General features: G+C 47.2%; 1 protein-coding gene and 1 pseudogene across 1 annotated transcript; both read right to left on the bottom strand.

Annotated features, from left to right (window-relative positions):
* Positions 1-468: 468 nt before the first annotated feature.
* On the bottom strand, positions 469-8,146 carry LOC147990837 (uncharacterized). Its single transcript, XM_087532323.1, has 2 exons — positions 7,769-8,146; positions 469-654 (listed from the first exon to the last, which is right to left on the bottom strand). The coding sequence occupies exons 1-2, from the start codon at positions 8,144-8,146 to the stop codon at positions 496-498; spliced, it is 537 nt and encodes a 178-aa protein (XP_087388449.1). The 3' UTR covers positions 469-495.
* Positions 2,383-7,343, bottom strand: LOC147990838 (uncharacterized; annotated as a pseudogene).
* Positions 8,147-16,735: the final 8,589 nt, after the last annotated feature.

Here is a 16,735-nt window from a genome sequence, read left to right as displayed (position 1 = left end):
GACGGTGGCTTTAGTCTTGCTGTTGTATGGCTTTATAAGGTCTTGTGAGAATAATTAATAAAGTGGCCATATGCATCGCCCAGATACAGAGACCGGGGGTATCCTCCTTTTCTAAGAGAAGAAATGAAACAGTGCAGGCCTTCTTTTCACCCATCGCTCTCAAACCCTCCCTCCCTCTCGGCTCATAGCATGGTGGCTGCAACACGACGTCATACCCTGTCCTCCCCCTCGCACACTGTAGGACCGAATGGCATGTCGAACATGGATTGAGTGCCGCCTTTCCTCCTTCCTTTTTTTCAAAAAGGGGACTCCCCGGCCTCTGCATCAGAACAATGCATACGGCCATCTTATTAAATCAAATAAATAAGTTTCAACAAGGTCTCAAAGTCTCCAACTGAAAAGTGAAAAAAGCTCACACAGAGCCAAAAAGGCTAGAAACACAAACTAGCCAAATAAAGGACGCCACAACCGGCTGGCAAAAGAGAGATAGGTAAACTAATTGCCTATCCTATTACATGATCGCCATCCAAACTGGTTGAAGATATCCTGAGCTACCATCTTCCAGCGGATAGATCCAGTAACCAAACGCTCCCTGGCCTCCATCGGAGTGAGTAGCGACCACGAACGGATCAACGCCGTGGCTCTGGAAATAACCTGCAAAAAATGAATGTGTGTTGTCTTGTTAAAAACCAAATCATTTCTGCAATTCCATAGCGCCCACACCAAGGCACAAACTCCTACACAAATATTTCTCGCTAACTCGGGCTTTACCCCGTTAAGCCATGTTCCAAATAACGTGTTGACTGAACTCGGTGGAGTAATATTAAAAGCAATATGGATCGTCCTCCATAAAACTTTAGCTAGCAGGCAATCAAGAAAAAGGTGTTTGATCGTCTCATCCCGATCACAGAAACTATACCTAGTAGGTCCTGTCCAATTACGCTTTGTCAAGTTGTCCTTGGTTAAAATAACTTGTTTATGGAGAAACCACGTAAACACTTTGATTTTCAAAGGGACTTTGACAGCCCAAACATGTTTGGAACTAGGGGGTCGAACTTGAATTGATAACATCAACATACATTGATTTAACAGTAAAAACTCCAAACCTAGTAAGCTTCCAACGTAATTCATCGGGTTGTTGGGAAAGCTGAATGTCCATCAGTCTACTTACTAGATGTAGCCATTCTTCCCAACGATTACCCACTAATGCCCTTCTTAACTGAATATTAAGGGGGTCGATTGTAATACCGTTGCAACAAAAATCTCACGTCTTTGAACAATACGATAGAAAGACGGGTATTGGATGGCTAAGGATGCCTCTCCGAGCCAAGTATCCTCCCAGAATCGCGTAATGACACCGTCACCAACAATAAACTTTGTCCTATTAAACAAGGAAAGCTTTACTTTCATAAGCCCTTTCCAAAAGGGTGAATCAGTCGGTCTTACTGTCACCTGGGACAAAGTTTTGGTTTGAAGATACTTGCTACGGAGGATTTGTGCCCAAGTGGCGTCAGTCCCACTTGATAACTTCCAAAACCACTTGCTGAGAAGACATATGTTCTTAACTTCAAGATTCCCAATACCAAGACCCCCTTGGTCTTTCGGTCTATAGATGATATCCCATTTGGCTAAACGGTATTTTCTTTTTAGCTCATCACCCTGCCAAAAGAAACGCGATCGATAGAAGTCCAGTCTTTTCCTAACTCCAACTGGGACTTCGAAGAAAGACAAAAGTAACATAGGCATACTCGTGAGAATCGAATTTATCAGGATTAATTGGCCTCCGTATGACATGAGCTTGCCCTTCCAGCAACTCAGTTTCTTTTCAAATCGATCCTCGATGCACTTCCACTCTCTGTTTGTCAGCTTACGATGGTGGATTGGTATTCCTAAGTAGGTTAAAGGCAAAGCCCCCAAATCACACCCAAACAATTGCCTATAAGCCTCTTGTTCATCATTGGCTCTACCAAAGTAGAACAACTCGCTTTTGTGAAAGTTAATTTTTAACCCAGTCAATTGTTCAAATAAGCATAACACCAGCTTCATATTTCTTGCTTTTGCCAAGTCATGCTCCATAAAGATGATTGTATCATCGGCGTACTGGAGGATGGACACACCGCTATCAACGAGATGAGGTACCAGGCCACCCACTTGACCAGCCTCCTTAGCCCTTCCTATCATAATTGCCAACATATCCACTACAATGTTGAACAGGATAGGGGACATCGGATCTCCTTGTCTCAGGCCCTTTTGTGTCTGGAAATAATGATCGATCTCGTCATTCACTTTCATTCCAACACTCCCTTTTTGCGTATATGATTCAACCTGGCGTCGCCAGATTTCATCAAAGCCTTTCATACGCAACGCCTGTTGTAGGAATGGCTATTTTACTTTATCGTACGCTTTCTCGAAATCCACCTTAAAGATAACTCCATCCAATTTTTTCGAGTGGATTTCATGGAGCGTTTCATGCAGGACCACCACCCCTTCTAGGATGTTTCTGTACGGCATGAAAGCAGTTTGGGAATGCTGCACCACAGAATGCGCAAGCTGTGTGAGTCGATTAATCCCAACCTTGGTGAAAATTTTGAAACAAACATTGAGAAGGCAGATCGGCCTAAACTGCTCGATTCTCACAGCATCCATTTTCTTAAGAAGCAGTGTTATTGTTCCAAAATTTAAGTGAAATAACTGAAGCTGTCCAAAGAAAAGATCATGGAACATTGGAAGTAAATCCCCCTTAATAATGTGCCAACATCTTTTGTAAAACTCCGCCGGGAATCCATCAGGTCCGTGAGCCTTATTGTTTTTCATCTGCGCTATAGCATCAAACACCTCCTTCTCCGAGAATGGGGCAACCATAATATCATTATCATTAGCAGTTAGTTGAGGCACATCCTCAATCCTGGACTCATCAAGGGATACACAACTATCCTCCGGAGGTCCAAATAACTGCTTATAATACTCGGTGATGTAAATTTTTAGGTTGTCCTGCCCCACAATCGTTCCTTCATCTTGCTCAAGCTGAAAGATTCTCTTCTTTCTGTGCTTGCCATTAGCAATAAAGTGAAAGAATTGAGTGTTTGCGTCCCCCTGGACCACTCTGCGAACCTTAGCCCGCAACGCCCACTTCAATTCTTCTTCGCGGAGAAGTTCTTTCAACCTCATCTCCGCATCTTTCTTAATCTGGAGCTCTGCAGATTGCAAAATCATGGATTCGGCTTTTATATCTAGGGACTGAATCAGAGAAATGAGCCTTTACTTTTCAATTTTATAAATCCCACTAAGGTGTTTAGCCCATCCCCGTAGGAAACTTCTCAAATGCCTAATCTTGTTTTGCCAACGCTGGACAGAAGTCGTACCTCCTACATCTTTAGCCCATTCCCTGGCAACCAGATCCAAGAAACCTTCTCGTTCAAACCATGCAAGTTCGAAAGAAAAGGTGTTTTTGTTTCCCACGTGGTTTGGCTCACCTGAGTCCATGAATAAAGGTGTGTGATCCAAGATTCCGCGCGAGAGAGCCTGGACCGTTACGAGAGGGAACTTCTGTTCCCACTCGACACTCGCGAGAACTCGATCCAGCTTCTCATACGTCGGGTTTGGCAAAGTGTTAGCCCAGGTAAACTTTCTACCGGAAAGCTCTATCTCTCTCAGATCCAAGCTTTCAATAATGGTATTGAACATAAACGACCATCTGCCGTCAAAATTATCGTTATTCTTTTCCTCTCTCCTCCTTATAATGTTGAAGTCACCCCCAACCAAAATGGGGAGCTGCTCGGATCCGCATATTCGAACCAGGTCCGCCAAAAACTCCGGTTTAAGCTCGGGTTGTGCGGCACCATACACCACCACCAGAGCCCAGTTAAACCCATCAGCTTTGGACCTGACCCGAAATTTAACCGCGAAGTCACCCATCACTACACTTCGGACTTCCAGTGAATCGCATCTCACTCCAAGGAAGATCCCACCCGATCTTCCTCGTGGAGGAAGCCAATGCCAATCAAAATCGACACCACTCGATAAAGTGTTGAGAAACTGGGGTGCAAAATTATCCCTACCAGTTTCTGAGAGAGCAATGAAATCTAATCGATGCTCAAGAGATGCCTCAGCAAGAAACCTTCTTTTAGCCAAGTCCTTCAGACCTCTGCTATTCCAAAAGATTCCTTTCATATGTCATCATGAAATTTTTTGGCCGTTCGAATCCTAGCACTCCTACGAACCGCGGAAGCGGGATAAACCTTCCGCTTCCACTTATGCTTGGGTTTACTATGGTCCTCCATCCGGTCCTCATAACCGAGGTCAGTTGGTCTTGCTACTACATCCTCTAGAATTACATCCTCTTCCTCAGATTCAAGAGTGGATGGTGCAAGATCCGCACAAAAATTATCAAGCACTCTTACCCCCAACGCATCAATCTCTACATCATTCATAGGTTTTACTGCTGCTAGGTTTCGAAATGTTTCTAAAGCGCGTTCCGCTTCCAAATCTAGGAGATCATTAACCGAGTTAGAAATTTCACTATTAGTACTCCCTAGCGAAACTCCTAATTGGTTGGCATTATTAATAATCTCATCTTTAGAAAAATGCAATATAGAATTAGACATGTTGACTGACATACCAGTAGTGACCTCAATGTCACGAAGCTTGGCCGCCCTCATAGCGCACCTCTACTGCATGTCATCAACCTTCGGGTGGTCCTGGAGACGAGAACTCATCCGTCGCCCCGCAGAGACCAGGTCGGGGATCCCACCAAAGTCAATGACCTCCTCCCGAGTAATACCTCGCGCTAAAGAATCAGCCAAGGATACCGGAGGAGGCGGCAGAGGGCTCCCAAGCCCCACGGACGGGAAGCCGGGGGAGGGAGGCGCGGGCGCCGCCTGCCCGAACACTCCCCCCGCCCCAACCCTCTGGCCTGAGGGCGTTGCTGTCCTGACTGCCGAAGGAGAAGGAGGGGTCGAGGCCACCTGCCCTAGACCCCACCCAGCACCACTGGAGATGTGGCCACTCTAGCCACCACCGTAGGAGAAGGAACCGGGTCCACTTGACCCAGACGGCCTCCCCCACGGCCGGCCGGCGTCGGCGTCTCCGGCGCCAGGATAGGAGGAGAAGAGGTCGAGGCCACCTGCCCGGGAATCCGCCCCTCCCCCCAGGCACAAGCTCCGAAGCAGAAGACATCTCCTGGCACGTGACCACTGGGGAAGCGGGGGAAAGCGAAACCACCCGAGGCTCCACCTCCCTACCCCCCACCAAGGTCGTCGCCGAGTGCGTCCCCATCAAGCCTCCCACCACAGGACTATCAGCAGCATCAAACTCCAACACCGGAAGCGTGCACTCAAAAACATCATCAGATTCCACCCGGTCGCTCCAAAGTCTGGGAGGGGCAGACGCTGGCTCAAAGGACCCAAACCGCAAAGTACTCATCGGCACCGACGGAGCTAGGGCCGGCTCTACCCCGGGCCCATCCCCGGGCAACTGAGCAACAGGTCCCGATCCATTTGACCTCTCTCGTCCAGCCTCATCAGTCGGTTCCCCACTAGCACCCGTGTTGTCATCACCCTCGTGCATATCCACATCAGTCCCATTAACCGCCTCAGCAAACAACTCTGTATCCTAACTCAATCTCAAGAGGAAACACCTCTCCCCTATAAGTCCAGTTGACCACATCCGGGACGAACTCAATGTCCAGAACACTCACTAGGAGTCGGGCCACCCCATGGGCGCGGGTGAAAGCCATATCCACTTTCTTAGTTTTTCCAACCATAATACCCAGACTAGCCACAACTCGAGCATCCGTCAAAGGCTCAGAGGGAGCCCTGGAAAACCGCAGCCACACCTGAGTGAGGGGCTTTCCCTTAGGCTCCACCTTCTTCCACTCGTGAAATTCCAGAATGCATTTAGTACCAGGGACCTTGCACAACCCAAAGCTCAGCAACCTCTGCAAATCATCCACCGTTGGGAATTCAACCCTAAACACACTGTCCTCAATATGGACAAGCTCCCACTAAAAATCACCTGGAGCCAGTTCCTGAAGTCTCTGCACAATCTGAGCCTCAGAAACCACTCCCTAGGTAGCTTTCACAATTCCAGTAGTCAAGCTCTGCATCTCTACCAGAATCTCTCTCGCAGCCGGGGACTCAAAGAACATCAGCTCAGCACAATATACTCCATACATTGTAAGAGCCGGAACCTGATCACGCAGAAGCGGGAAATCCCCCGTGGCATGTGCTGTCTTACCACACGAATCGCATAGCTCCGCCACGCACTCAGCAATGAAGTGACCCTTCTCACCACATCGATAGCATAGCATCTTCTCCTTCTTACGCGCCCACTTGGACGCTCTCTCAGACTCTGTCCTGTCACCTGCCTCAACAGAAACACCAGTAGCAGGAACCTCCACGTTGGCCAATGCTGTCACTACCTCCATCGCCTGGCTAGGCAGTTCGGTTGACTGAACGGGATCGGCCGCCACATCAGTAGCCTGATGGTCAACAATGACCGGTGGCGGAGGCTGTCTGCGGTACCGACCACGACCACCACCACGACCACCACAATGACCACGGTAGCCACCTCTCTGCCGGTAGTCCGGGCCTGAAGCTCCCTCGACAAAACCACCCGGAGGGCCGAGAAATGGTCTCTCAGCAGCACCATCACTCTACCAGGCATAACCACGTCCACCTCCCATAGACGACGATCCACGGTGTTGGCCATCCCCATAAGCATCATATCCATCATCCCCCCACTGTCCTCGGGGCGGATCATTAGACTCTCCAGCAACCGCGTTCTGCCTCGTCTACGTTGGGCCCGATCATTTTTGCGTCGGCCTCGCGACGTAGTGCGGCGGTAGCGCAGCACGAGGCTGCGGCGGAGCAGCACCATGCCCCATAGCCACAGGTGTCGGTGGCCTCGGCGGAGCAACACCGCTCCCCGCAGTAGCATTAGCCGGCGTGGGAGGCCGTATTCCACCACGCCCGACCGCCGGCGACACCCCCGCCGTCAGCGCTGGTCGCGGGCCGAGCGGAGTTCCCCGTCCAGCATTCCCCGGGCCCTGAAGCGGCGGCCGAGAACCAAGGCCAGACCCGCCCCGACCCGAGGTGGCAACAGCAACGGGAGTCGGCGGTCTCTGGCCGTTCACTCCACCACCACGACCCACGGCAGTGGGATTTTGCACCGGCCAGCGCCGGCGGTCGCGGCGCACCCTGCACCGCGCCCCCGCGTCCAGCCCCAGCCGCCGGCAGCGTGGCAGTGGCGCGGGCGGTTCCCAGCAGCGTAGCCGCCCCACCGCGGCCAACCCCACCCGCGGCGGCGTTCTTGCCTGGCGGCGCGGTTGACCCGCGGCCAGCCATGGCCAGGAGGGAAGGGATGCGCCGAGCTCTACCAGCGCCACACGCACGGAACCCCGGCTTGCCGCGTCTCGGAACCCTAGACCGACTAGACGATGGCGAACACAGAGGAGAAGCGATCAAACGCGTGCATGGGGAGGCGCAGCATGGACGTATAGGGGTCGGGTTAGCCCTGGCCCGTCTATGCTCTGGCCCAACTCATCCAGAGCCGGCCCAACTGCTTGCGCTCCCAGCTCGTGGCCCAATAGGCAATTCAAACGCAGCGTCCGCTTAGCGGAGATCCCGATCGCCTGAACCACCGGCGATGATGCCACAGCCGCCGCCGGCGTCCTAGACGCGGTTGGCCGGCGCGCATTCTTCTTTCTCTTAACCGTGATCCACGATTCTGGCCTAATCAAATCAAAAAGAGTAAGATTTGGAAGACTTACCTTCGGGAGGGGACCTTTCCATGGTTTGATTGCCGTCGCCGCTGTTCTCCGGTGAACTACGCGACAGATCATTTCTTTCTTCTCTCCTGCGTGCAATCCAATTCTTGTCGGATCATCAGGTGGCAGAACACTATCGATCGTTGTTGCCACTTCATCTTCGTCGTACCCTGAATTAAAAAACTCACATATGAGATCTGACGGAGTCGGAGATGGTGGAGAACCCGCTGGGATCCCATCGCCGTCGTCGTCCGCATCCTCCTCATCCGGATCGGCAAGAGCCCAGAACCGGCCTCCGACTCGCCGGCCATCACCGGCGGCTAGGGACGGCGTAGTCGCGGCCGTGGCCCCGGTCGCCCGCCCAGTCGCCCGTTCGCCCATCCCTCGCCCTTCTCAACACCAATCTCCTTCTAGTTATGGTAGAGAGCGATCAATTAGTTTCCCCATTGTCTAGTGTATGAATAAGTTTGGATATAATATTAATAGGTGAGAAACCAATCAGCGACCTCTTTAAAAATGGGGGAGAATTTCACTTCCCCGGCCTCTTGTAACACCCATGATGCGGCTATATCTCCCACGTGTCGGAGCACGACTTAGAGGCATAACCACATTGTAGGCAATGTCGCAAGAGGGGTAATCTTTACACATCCCATGTACTGAACAAGAAAGAGGTACAGAGTTGGCTTACAATCGCCACTTCACACAATACATGAATATAGCATTACATCATCCAGATACAAACAAGGTCCGACTATGGAACCAAAATAAAAGAAGACCACCCCTAATGCTAGATCCCCGATCGCCCCGACTGGGCTCCACTACTAATCAACTGGAAACGAAACAACTCAACGCACACGATCTTCATCCAGCTCCTCCTTGAGCTCGGTTGCGTCACCTGCACGGTATCATCGGCACCTGCAAACTATTTTTGGAAGTAATCTGTGAGTCACGGGGACTCAGCAATCTCACACCCTCGCGATCAAGACTATTTAAGCTTATGGGTAGGGTAAAGGTATGAGGTGGAGCTGCAGCAAGCACTAGCATATATGATGGCTAACTTACGCAAATGAGAGCGAGAAGAGAAGGCAAAGCACGTTCGTGAACTAGAAGTGATCAAAAAGTGATCCTCAAACTACTTACGTTCAAGCATAACTCCAACGCCGTGTTCACTTTCCGGACTCCGCCGAGAAGAGACCATCACGGCTACACACACGGTTGATGCATTTTAATTAATTTAAGTGTCAAGTTCTCTATAACCGGACATTAACAAATTCCCATCTGCCCATAACCGCGGGCATGGCTTTTGAAAGTTCAAAACCCTGCAGGGGTGTCCCAACTTAGCCCATCACAAGCTCTCACGGTCAACGAAGGATATTCCTTCTCCCAGGACGGCCCGATCAGACTCGGAATCCCGGTTACAAGACATCTCGACAATGGTAAAACAAGTCCAGCAAAGCCACCCGGATGTGCCGACAAATCCCGATAGGAGCTGCACATATCTCATTCTCAGGGCACACCGGATTGCCCAAATTTCTGGTAGGCCAGCCCAGAGTTGCCCCTGGTGGCCACCGGCGGCTAACAAGTTGGACCAACACTCAGAGGAGCACTGGCCCGGGGGGGTAAAATAAAGATGACCCTTGGGCTCCGGAAACCCAAGGGAAAAGAAAAGGCTAGGTGGCAAATGGTAAAACCAAGGTTGGGCCTTGCTAGAGGAGTTTTATTCAAAGCGAACTGTCAAGGGGTCCCCATAACACCCAACCCCGTAAGGAACGCAAAATCAAGGAACATAACACCGGTATGACGGAAACTAGGGCGGCAAGAGTGGAACAAAACACCAGGCATAAGGCCGAGCCTTCCACCCTTTACCAAGTATATAGATGCATTAATTAAATAAGAGATATTGTGATATCCCAACAAATATCCATGTTCCAACATGGAACAAACTTCAATCTTCACCTGCAACTAACAACGCTATAAGAGGGGCTGAGCAAAGCGGTAACATAGCCAAACAACGGTTTGCTAGGACAAGGTGGGTTAGAGGTTTGACGTGGCAATATGGGAGGCATGATATAGCAAGTGGTAGGTATCGCAGCATAGCAAAAGAGCGAGCAACTAGCAAGCAAAGATAGAAGTGATTTCGAGGGTATGGTCATCTTGCCTGCAAAGTTCTCCGAGAAGACAAAAGCTTGATCCTCGTAAACGTACTCAACGGGTTCCTCGAACACGAACTCGTCCCCCAGCTCTACCCAAGGCAAAAACACAAGCAAAGGGGACAACAATCAACCACGGTGCAATGCGCAAGCAACATGATGCAAAACATGGCATGATATGCGGGACGTGATATGCAATGCATATGCATGCTCCGGAAGGAAAAGATTGAACCAGGCCTCAACTTGGCAAACCAATAGTGCCGCTGGAAAGATGAGGTGATTTCGGTCGAAATCGATATAAAGATCACCAGAAACGGATGCACGGTTAGCAAATGGCAAGCAAAACAATAATGGCACAAAGTTGCGATTAACAGCATGATGCCATCTAAATGCATCAAGAAAAATAAGCTATTGCACTCTAACATAGCAACAAAGCACATGGCAGTGATCTACTCAAGATGCTTGACAAAAGATGAACACTGAGCTACGGCTAATTCACACAATAGCAGGTTCAAGCAAGTATGGCAAAAGTGCAAAAGATAACAGCATCTCAGACTTAGTGAAAATAACAACATGTCAGGAATTAACATCAGGAAGCAATGTTTAGAGCAAGATATCAACATGCTACAGGATCATAACATGGCAAAGTAAGGCATGGCATGAAACTACTCAAAGCATATAACAAAAGTCCTTTACTGACCATAAGCCAAAAAGGATCAGAAGATATGATGGCACCCATGTAAACATAGCAAGTTTCGTTAACAGATTCAGACTTAGCAGAAAACTGGACATGGCATGAACAGAATTATGAAGGCATGTTTGCGAGCTCGATGCACTCACCACAAGGCATTTCATGACAAACTAAGCATACACCCAGCAAGAAGATATGATCAAGTAGCTAACCATGGCAAGAACAACCTCATAGCATGCATGGATCAACTACAACAACCTCGGCAAAATTGCTTAACACGTAAACAATCTACCAGGAACATTTATAGCAAAAGTAGAGCAATATTGAGTCATGCTAGGGTACTCCATAATTGCAAACAAAGACATGGATGGATAGAACATAACAATATCTCAAAATCATCCTTACTGAACATGCTCAAAAGAGGCATGGATCACACTGTAGCAACATAAATACATGGCATAAAAATAACATCAGGGAAATTACTTAGAAGAATTCTAAGTCCCTGAAATCAGCAACATCACGAGAGCTACTTTGCATGCTTGTTCTAGTCACCACATTGCTCACAAAAATACATGGTATACACCCCTGTAAAGAGGGCATGGCATAGCCCAAAACACATGTAGGGCTCAAGTTCATAGGAGGCACACAATAATCATGGCAAAAATGACAAATGCTCATAAACTGATAAGAATCAGGAACTAACATTTTATAGCACTCTTGCAACAGCATTTTAGGCATCAAGATGGACTCAAATGAACATGGTGCAATGGAATGAAATGAAGAGGACATCCAGATGAACAATTTGATATCGCATGCACGCAAAACGGAGCAGCGAGCACAAAGTTATGACATGATGAAGGAGGCATAAAAATAACATAGATCTGGGACTTAGTGGAAATTATACCCCTCCGAGAAGTCAACGGGATGGAGCGGTGCGGGACGAAGGAATCCGGGTCGGAGGACGCGCCGTTTGGATTGGTGAGGTGGTGGATCTGATCCACCCGCGGTGGATCCGGCCGGGACGAGCTCCGACGAGGAAATCCGGCGAGGGGTGGCTGGCGTGGCTGGCCGGAGTTGCCGGGGACTGCGCGGGACGGGCGGAGGAGGCCGGCGACGGGCGGCGCACGGCGGCGACGGAGGCGGAGGCGCGGCGATGGAGGCGGAGTTCCGGCGAAGAAGGACGACGACGAGAGGGCGGCGGTGGCCGGAGCACGGCGAGACGGCGGTGGGGCGCGGAAGGACGCGGGCAGGCGGCGGCGGCCGGATCCGGGCCCGAGCGGGCCTCACGCGGGCTCCGCGGGCCGCGACGCGGTGGGGAGGAGCTGGCGACCACGTGGCGCGAGGGGAGTGGACGACGGCGGCGCGGTGGTGAGGTGTTGGCCTCTCATTGGCCGGAGTGATGTGGCGGCGGGGGTGGACGCGTCCGGCGCGGATGGACATGTCCGGCGGCGCGGAGGGAGTTGGATCTAGGGTTTGTACTGCGTGAAATTTCGAGGGGAGACACATATTTATAGGTAGAGGGAGTTAGGATAGTCCAAATGAGGTGCGGTTTTCGGCCACGCGATCGTGATCGAACGACCGAGAGGATGGAGGGGGTTTGGATGGGTTTTTGGCCACTTTGTAGGGGTGTTGGGCTGCAACACAAACGAGGCATTTACGGTTCCCCGGTTAACCGTTGGAGTATCAAACGAAGTCCAAATGGCACGAAACTTGATAGGCGGTCTACCGGTAGTGAACCAAGGCCGCTTGGCAAATCTCGGTCCAATCCGAGAATGTTTAACACCCGCACACGAAAAGAGGCAAAAAAGGGGCGCCGGAGGGCATAGGAGCGCCGGATTGCAAAACGGACAACGGGGAAAATACTCGGATGCATGAGACGACCACGTATGCAAATGCGATGCACATGATGACATGATATGAAATGCATGACACGCAAACAAATGACAAGGCAACAACAGCGAATAACTGGAAGACACCTGGCGCAACGGTCTAGGGGCGTTACACCTCTGCACCAACTAGGGATGCATACAACCATTTTTGGTATGAGTACCAAGATAAACATGGTCCTCAGAATTTTTTTAAATGAGTATCAATATATTTTTTGATAAGTGGTTCCACCGCACACCAAACTTGATCCTTAATAAATGGAGGGAAACCCCAGTGCATCACCTGTCAATTCTAGGAATTGAACTCGGGTCGTTAGGCTGCACAACCGCCTTCCCTCCTTCCCTATCATGCGCCACCCAACACTGATGGGAGGCCGCCGCCTTGAGTTTTCATTGGCCTTGCTGCAGGTCAGAGGTGGTCGAGCTCGACCCGTGCGAAGGAAAGCCGCCGCCAGCTCCGTGAGGGTGGTTTTGGCGGCGTGCTGCCGGAGACGGGATGGTCGACGGGCAGGCCGCCGCGGGCAGGCCGCCGCGGGCAGGCTCCTCAACAAGTTGGCCAACACAATTCGGTTCTTAGCCATGTACTATATTGTCGAGAAGGCCAACTATGGCCACCCTCGGATGTTCATGGGGCACCACATCCTCTACAACGCAGTCATTAGTTGCTCCAATAATTTGGACTGATTCAGCCACAATTGTTTCATTCTCTTTGCTAACCACAACTACATGCTCCTGTAAATGTAAGTAATACTAAAGTTTTGTAGTTGAGATAATGCTATTTTTTCCCTATGTTCTGCTTAGTTTGCGACCATGGAACTACCGGTCTTAAAAGGTGTAAGCAAGCAAAAGAACCAGTGGAAAATGATAAAGCCATATGCTCATTTGACAGGGATGCAACAAACATGGCAAAAAAACTGAGTAGGAGATCATGAAGGATGATGCCAACGTAGGCCAAGTCAGGATGCCACTAAGATTGGTACAATAAATTTAGTAACTTCAAGTGTCCCCAAGTAAAAGCGGAGTACCGTGGGCGCTTAAAAAATGGTCAACACTAGCAAGTTAGTTTTTTATCTGTGCTTTACAAGTTATGTTTTTTATTCCTTCACAAATTCCATCTCTTCTACAAACCACTTTCATAAATTTTTAATCATGCCATAACATATATGCAATGACTACTTTGCAAGAAATGCAAGTTTTTCTCTTTATATCCTTCAAGATACTGCAATATGTGAGGTGAAACTTTTGTCTTTGTTCTCATGTGGAAAATTGAGTGTGCCACTGCATTACACTGTTATCAATTATTAACTTATTTCTTTATGACATCATCTTCATTAATGTTCCCAAGTAATCTTATATTCCATGTACTAACCAACATGGTTGTCCTTTAACATGGGATTTGTACTAGAAGTTCCCAGTTTGATATAGATTATTTTGAGCAACACTTACATTGAAATATAGTTTTGCAAAGAATTCTTCTGGAAAAGTATTGATTTTTTTCTGAATTTGAAGCCTGAAGTTCATCTATTTTAGTTCACCTGATCAACTAGGTCACCTATGTTTCGAGCTACGAGGCTTAATCGCATGGCCCCGTGGCTGATCGATCAGCATGCTACAGCCTGATTTACACACACAATGACACGGTGCAGGGTGAGCCTCCACATGTACTTACTGCTCAGGTTGTTTTTGTCATATGCAGGTTCAGAGCTTGTGATACGAATCAAAATGGTGAAGTTTCAAAAAGTTATGCTTTGTGCATGATGGCTCTCCTGTTTCTATGTTTATCTCTTTCAAATATTCTGATTGTGTTGCTTTTAGCATTTTTGGTTTGTCACTTGCTTTGTTACATATTTTTTTACTAACAATATGCATTTCATTGGAGTTTGATGGTTATTTCTAAAGTCTGAATTCTTCATTGTTGTTACTGTTCATATGATATTTGTTTGTCTAGAATTTTTGTTACTACTTAATGCATCTGAATATATGTGTTCAGACATGAGTATGATTCGAGATTAAAAATTACTCCCTCCGTCCCATAATATAATAACCTTTTTTACGCTATACTAGTGTCAAAAACATTTTTATATTATGGGACGAAAGGAGTACAATAAATCCAATGATGATACACACGCTTCAGTGTTTTTCACTTCAGTTATTATTCTTTTGCGGAATTGTTGATCACTTTAATTTGACTAGCCAACCTGAACGATGCTTTGTTCCGTACATTCTTCTGTAGAAATTTTAAATATGCATTTGCTAATAACTATTTTGCCCTCATAAGCTGCTCAGATGTTAATTTTCCTCATTGCTATGTACTACTCTGTTCCATAATGTAAGACGTTTTTGTAAGCTAGTTTAACTTACAAAAACGTCTTACATTGTGGAATGGAGGGAGTACCATATATGAGATTTTAGCAAGATATTACCATGTATGCTCCTTTTGATTTTCAACCGCGTGGGCAGGACATTATCTTCCAGAAAATGATCATCATGGAACTTCTTATTCACAGATTTTTCTGATGTAGTACAGACACGATACGTGTACCTCCTATAGTCCTATATCCTTTGCACATATCTTTTTCATTTTTATTTGATTCTGTTCTTAGGTTCCGAAAACTGTAATGCAAGTCTTTGAGTTTTCATGTCCATCTCTGTTTGCACATCAATATTGTGCATTTCTATAATAAACATAACTATCATGTTTTCTTTTCCAAGTGATTCAAACAGGCCCTCAATTCTATTTGTTTAACAAAATCAACACCAAAGATTCAAACGGGCTCTTCTATGGGCACAGCGTGTCGCCGCGCTTCAGCTTGCTAGTTTGTACAATTCGGCTCCTGCTCCAAGGTGTGAGACTTCTGATTCGTGCAGAGTTATACTTCCTCCGTCCAAAAAAAGTTTGCCCCAAATTTGTTCTTTAAATGGATGTATCTAGCATTAACTTGGTCTAGATACATTTATTTGAGGGACAATCTTTTTCAAACGGAGGAAATATCCACCTATGGATACCATCTTGATGATGCATTCATTTTTTCTCATGTTCGCAAATCTGATGCTGCTGTGGTTGCCCTTTCGCGGGTGTATGCCATACTGGGCACAGGAGAAGAGCTTTGAAGTGGTTCGCTTTGCCTCTAATCGTCTTTCTCGTCCAGCGCCTTCACTCTCCCGTGCAAGATAGCTCCGTGGGTGGTGGCATACATCAAGCATGCGGCCAGCGGATTCTCATCTTTGGTCTTCAAGCATGTTTAGCTCATGTGTTAGCTATAAAACTTGTATAAAGGGACAAATGCATTTTTGCCCTCAGTCGGAACCACCCCACAGATTTTGCCCTTACTTTTCATCTCTGTTCAATTTTACCCTTAGATTTGTCTCTAAGGTTGTCCGAGTGCCCTTTGACTATTTAACCAATACTATGAAAATTCATAACAAATTCATATAAAGATATCAAAAAGTTTAGAATGACATTATCTTTATGTGCATGTCATTTGCATTTAGAAAAAAAAATACCATTTAAACTACATGAGGTTATTAATGTTATAAACATTATTAAAAATAAGAAGGTATAAACAATACCCTTTTTCATGAATGAAAATTACAAACAAATCTAGGTAATGTTTTTTGAACATCCTAATATCTTTTTTGCATTCTTCAGAGTTCATATCAACTTGCTATGAATTTTCAAGTGACTTTGACTATTACTTTGAAACTTTGACTATTACTTTGAAACTTCATAACTTGATACGAACTCAGAACAATGAAAATAAGATATCATGATGTTCAGAAAACATCAAGTACATTTGCCTGCAATTTTTATTCCTATAAAAACTATTATTTGTACCTTTTTATTTTTAATAATGCTTATAAGATTAATAACCTCAAGTAGTTTAAACGGTACTTTTTCATGAATGCAAATGGCATGCACATAATGGTAATGTCATTTTGAACATTGTGATATCTTAGTTGTCATTTTGAACATTTTTGCATTTTTATGACTTCGTATGAATTTGTTATGAATTTTCAAAGTATTGGTCAAACGTTCAAAGGAGACTCCTCAGAGACAAATCTAAGGACGAAACTGAGCAAAGCCGAAAAGTAGCAAAACCCACGGGCTGGCACAACTAAAGGCAAAACTGTAATTGTCCCTTGTATAAACTATACTGGTCTGTGTGTTTTTCTTTCTAATACGAATTGCATCCAGGAGTCATTGTAACTTTGTTACTTAATCAGAAAAAACGCCGACGCTCAC

The sequence above is a fragment of the Triticum urartu genome, chromosome 1A (genome assembly GCF_056163025.1).
Source record: "Triticum urartu cultivar PI428250 chromosome 1A, HENAU_Tu73, whole genome shotgun sequence".
Lineage (NCBI taxonomy): Eukaryota > Viridiplantae > Streptophyta > Magnoliopsida > Poales > Poaceae > Triticum > Triticum urartu.
This window is presented reverse-complemented; position numbering and strand designations above follow the sequence as displayed.

Excerpts from the sequence above, each read along its gene's own strand:
- LOC147990837 (XM_087532323.1), bottom strand. The coding sequence starts at position 8,146 with ATGGGCGAACGGGCGACTGGGCGGGCGACCGGGGCCACGGCCGCGACT. Across the intron at positions 655-7,768 it reads GGAAAGGTCCCCTCCCGAAG|GTTATTTCCAGAGCCACGGC; the intron begins GTAAGTCTTCCA and ends CATTTTTTGCAG.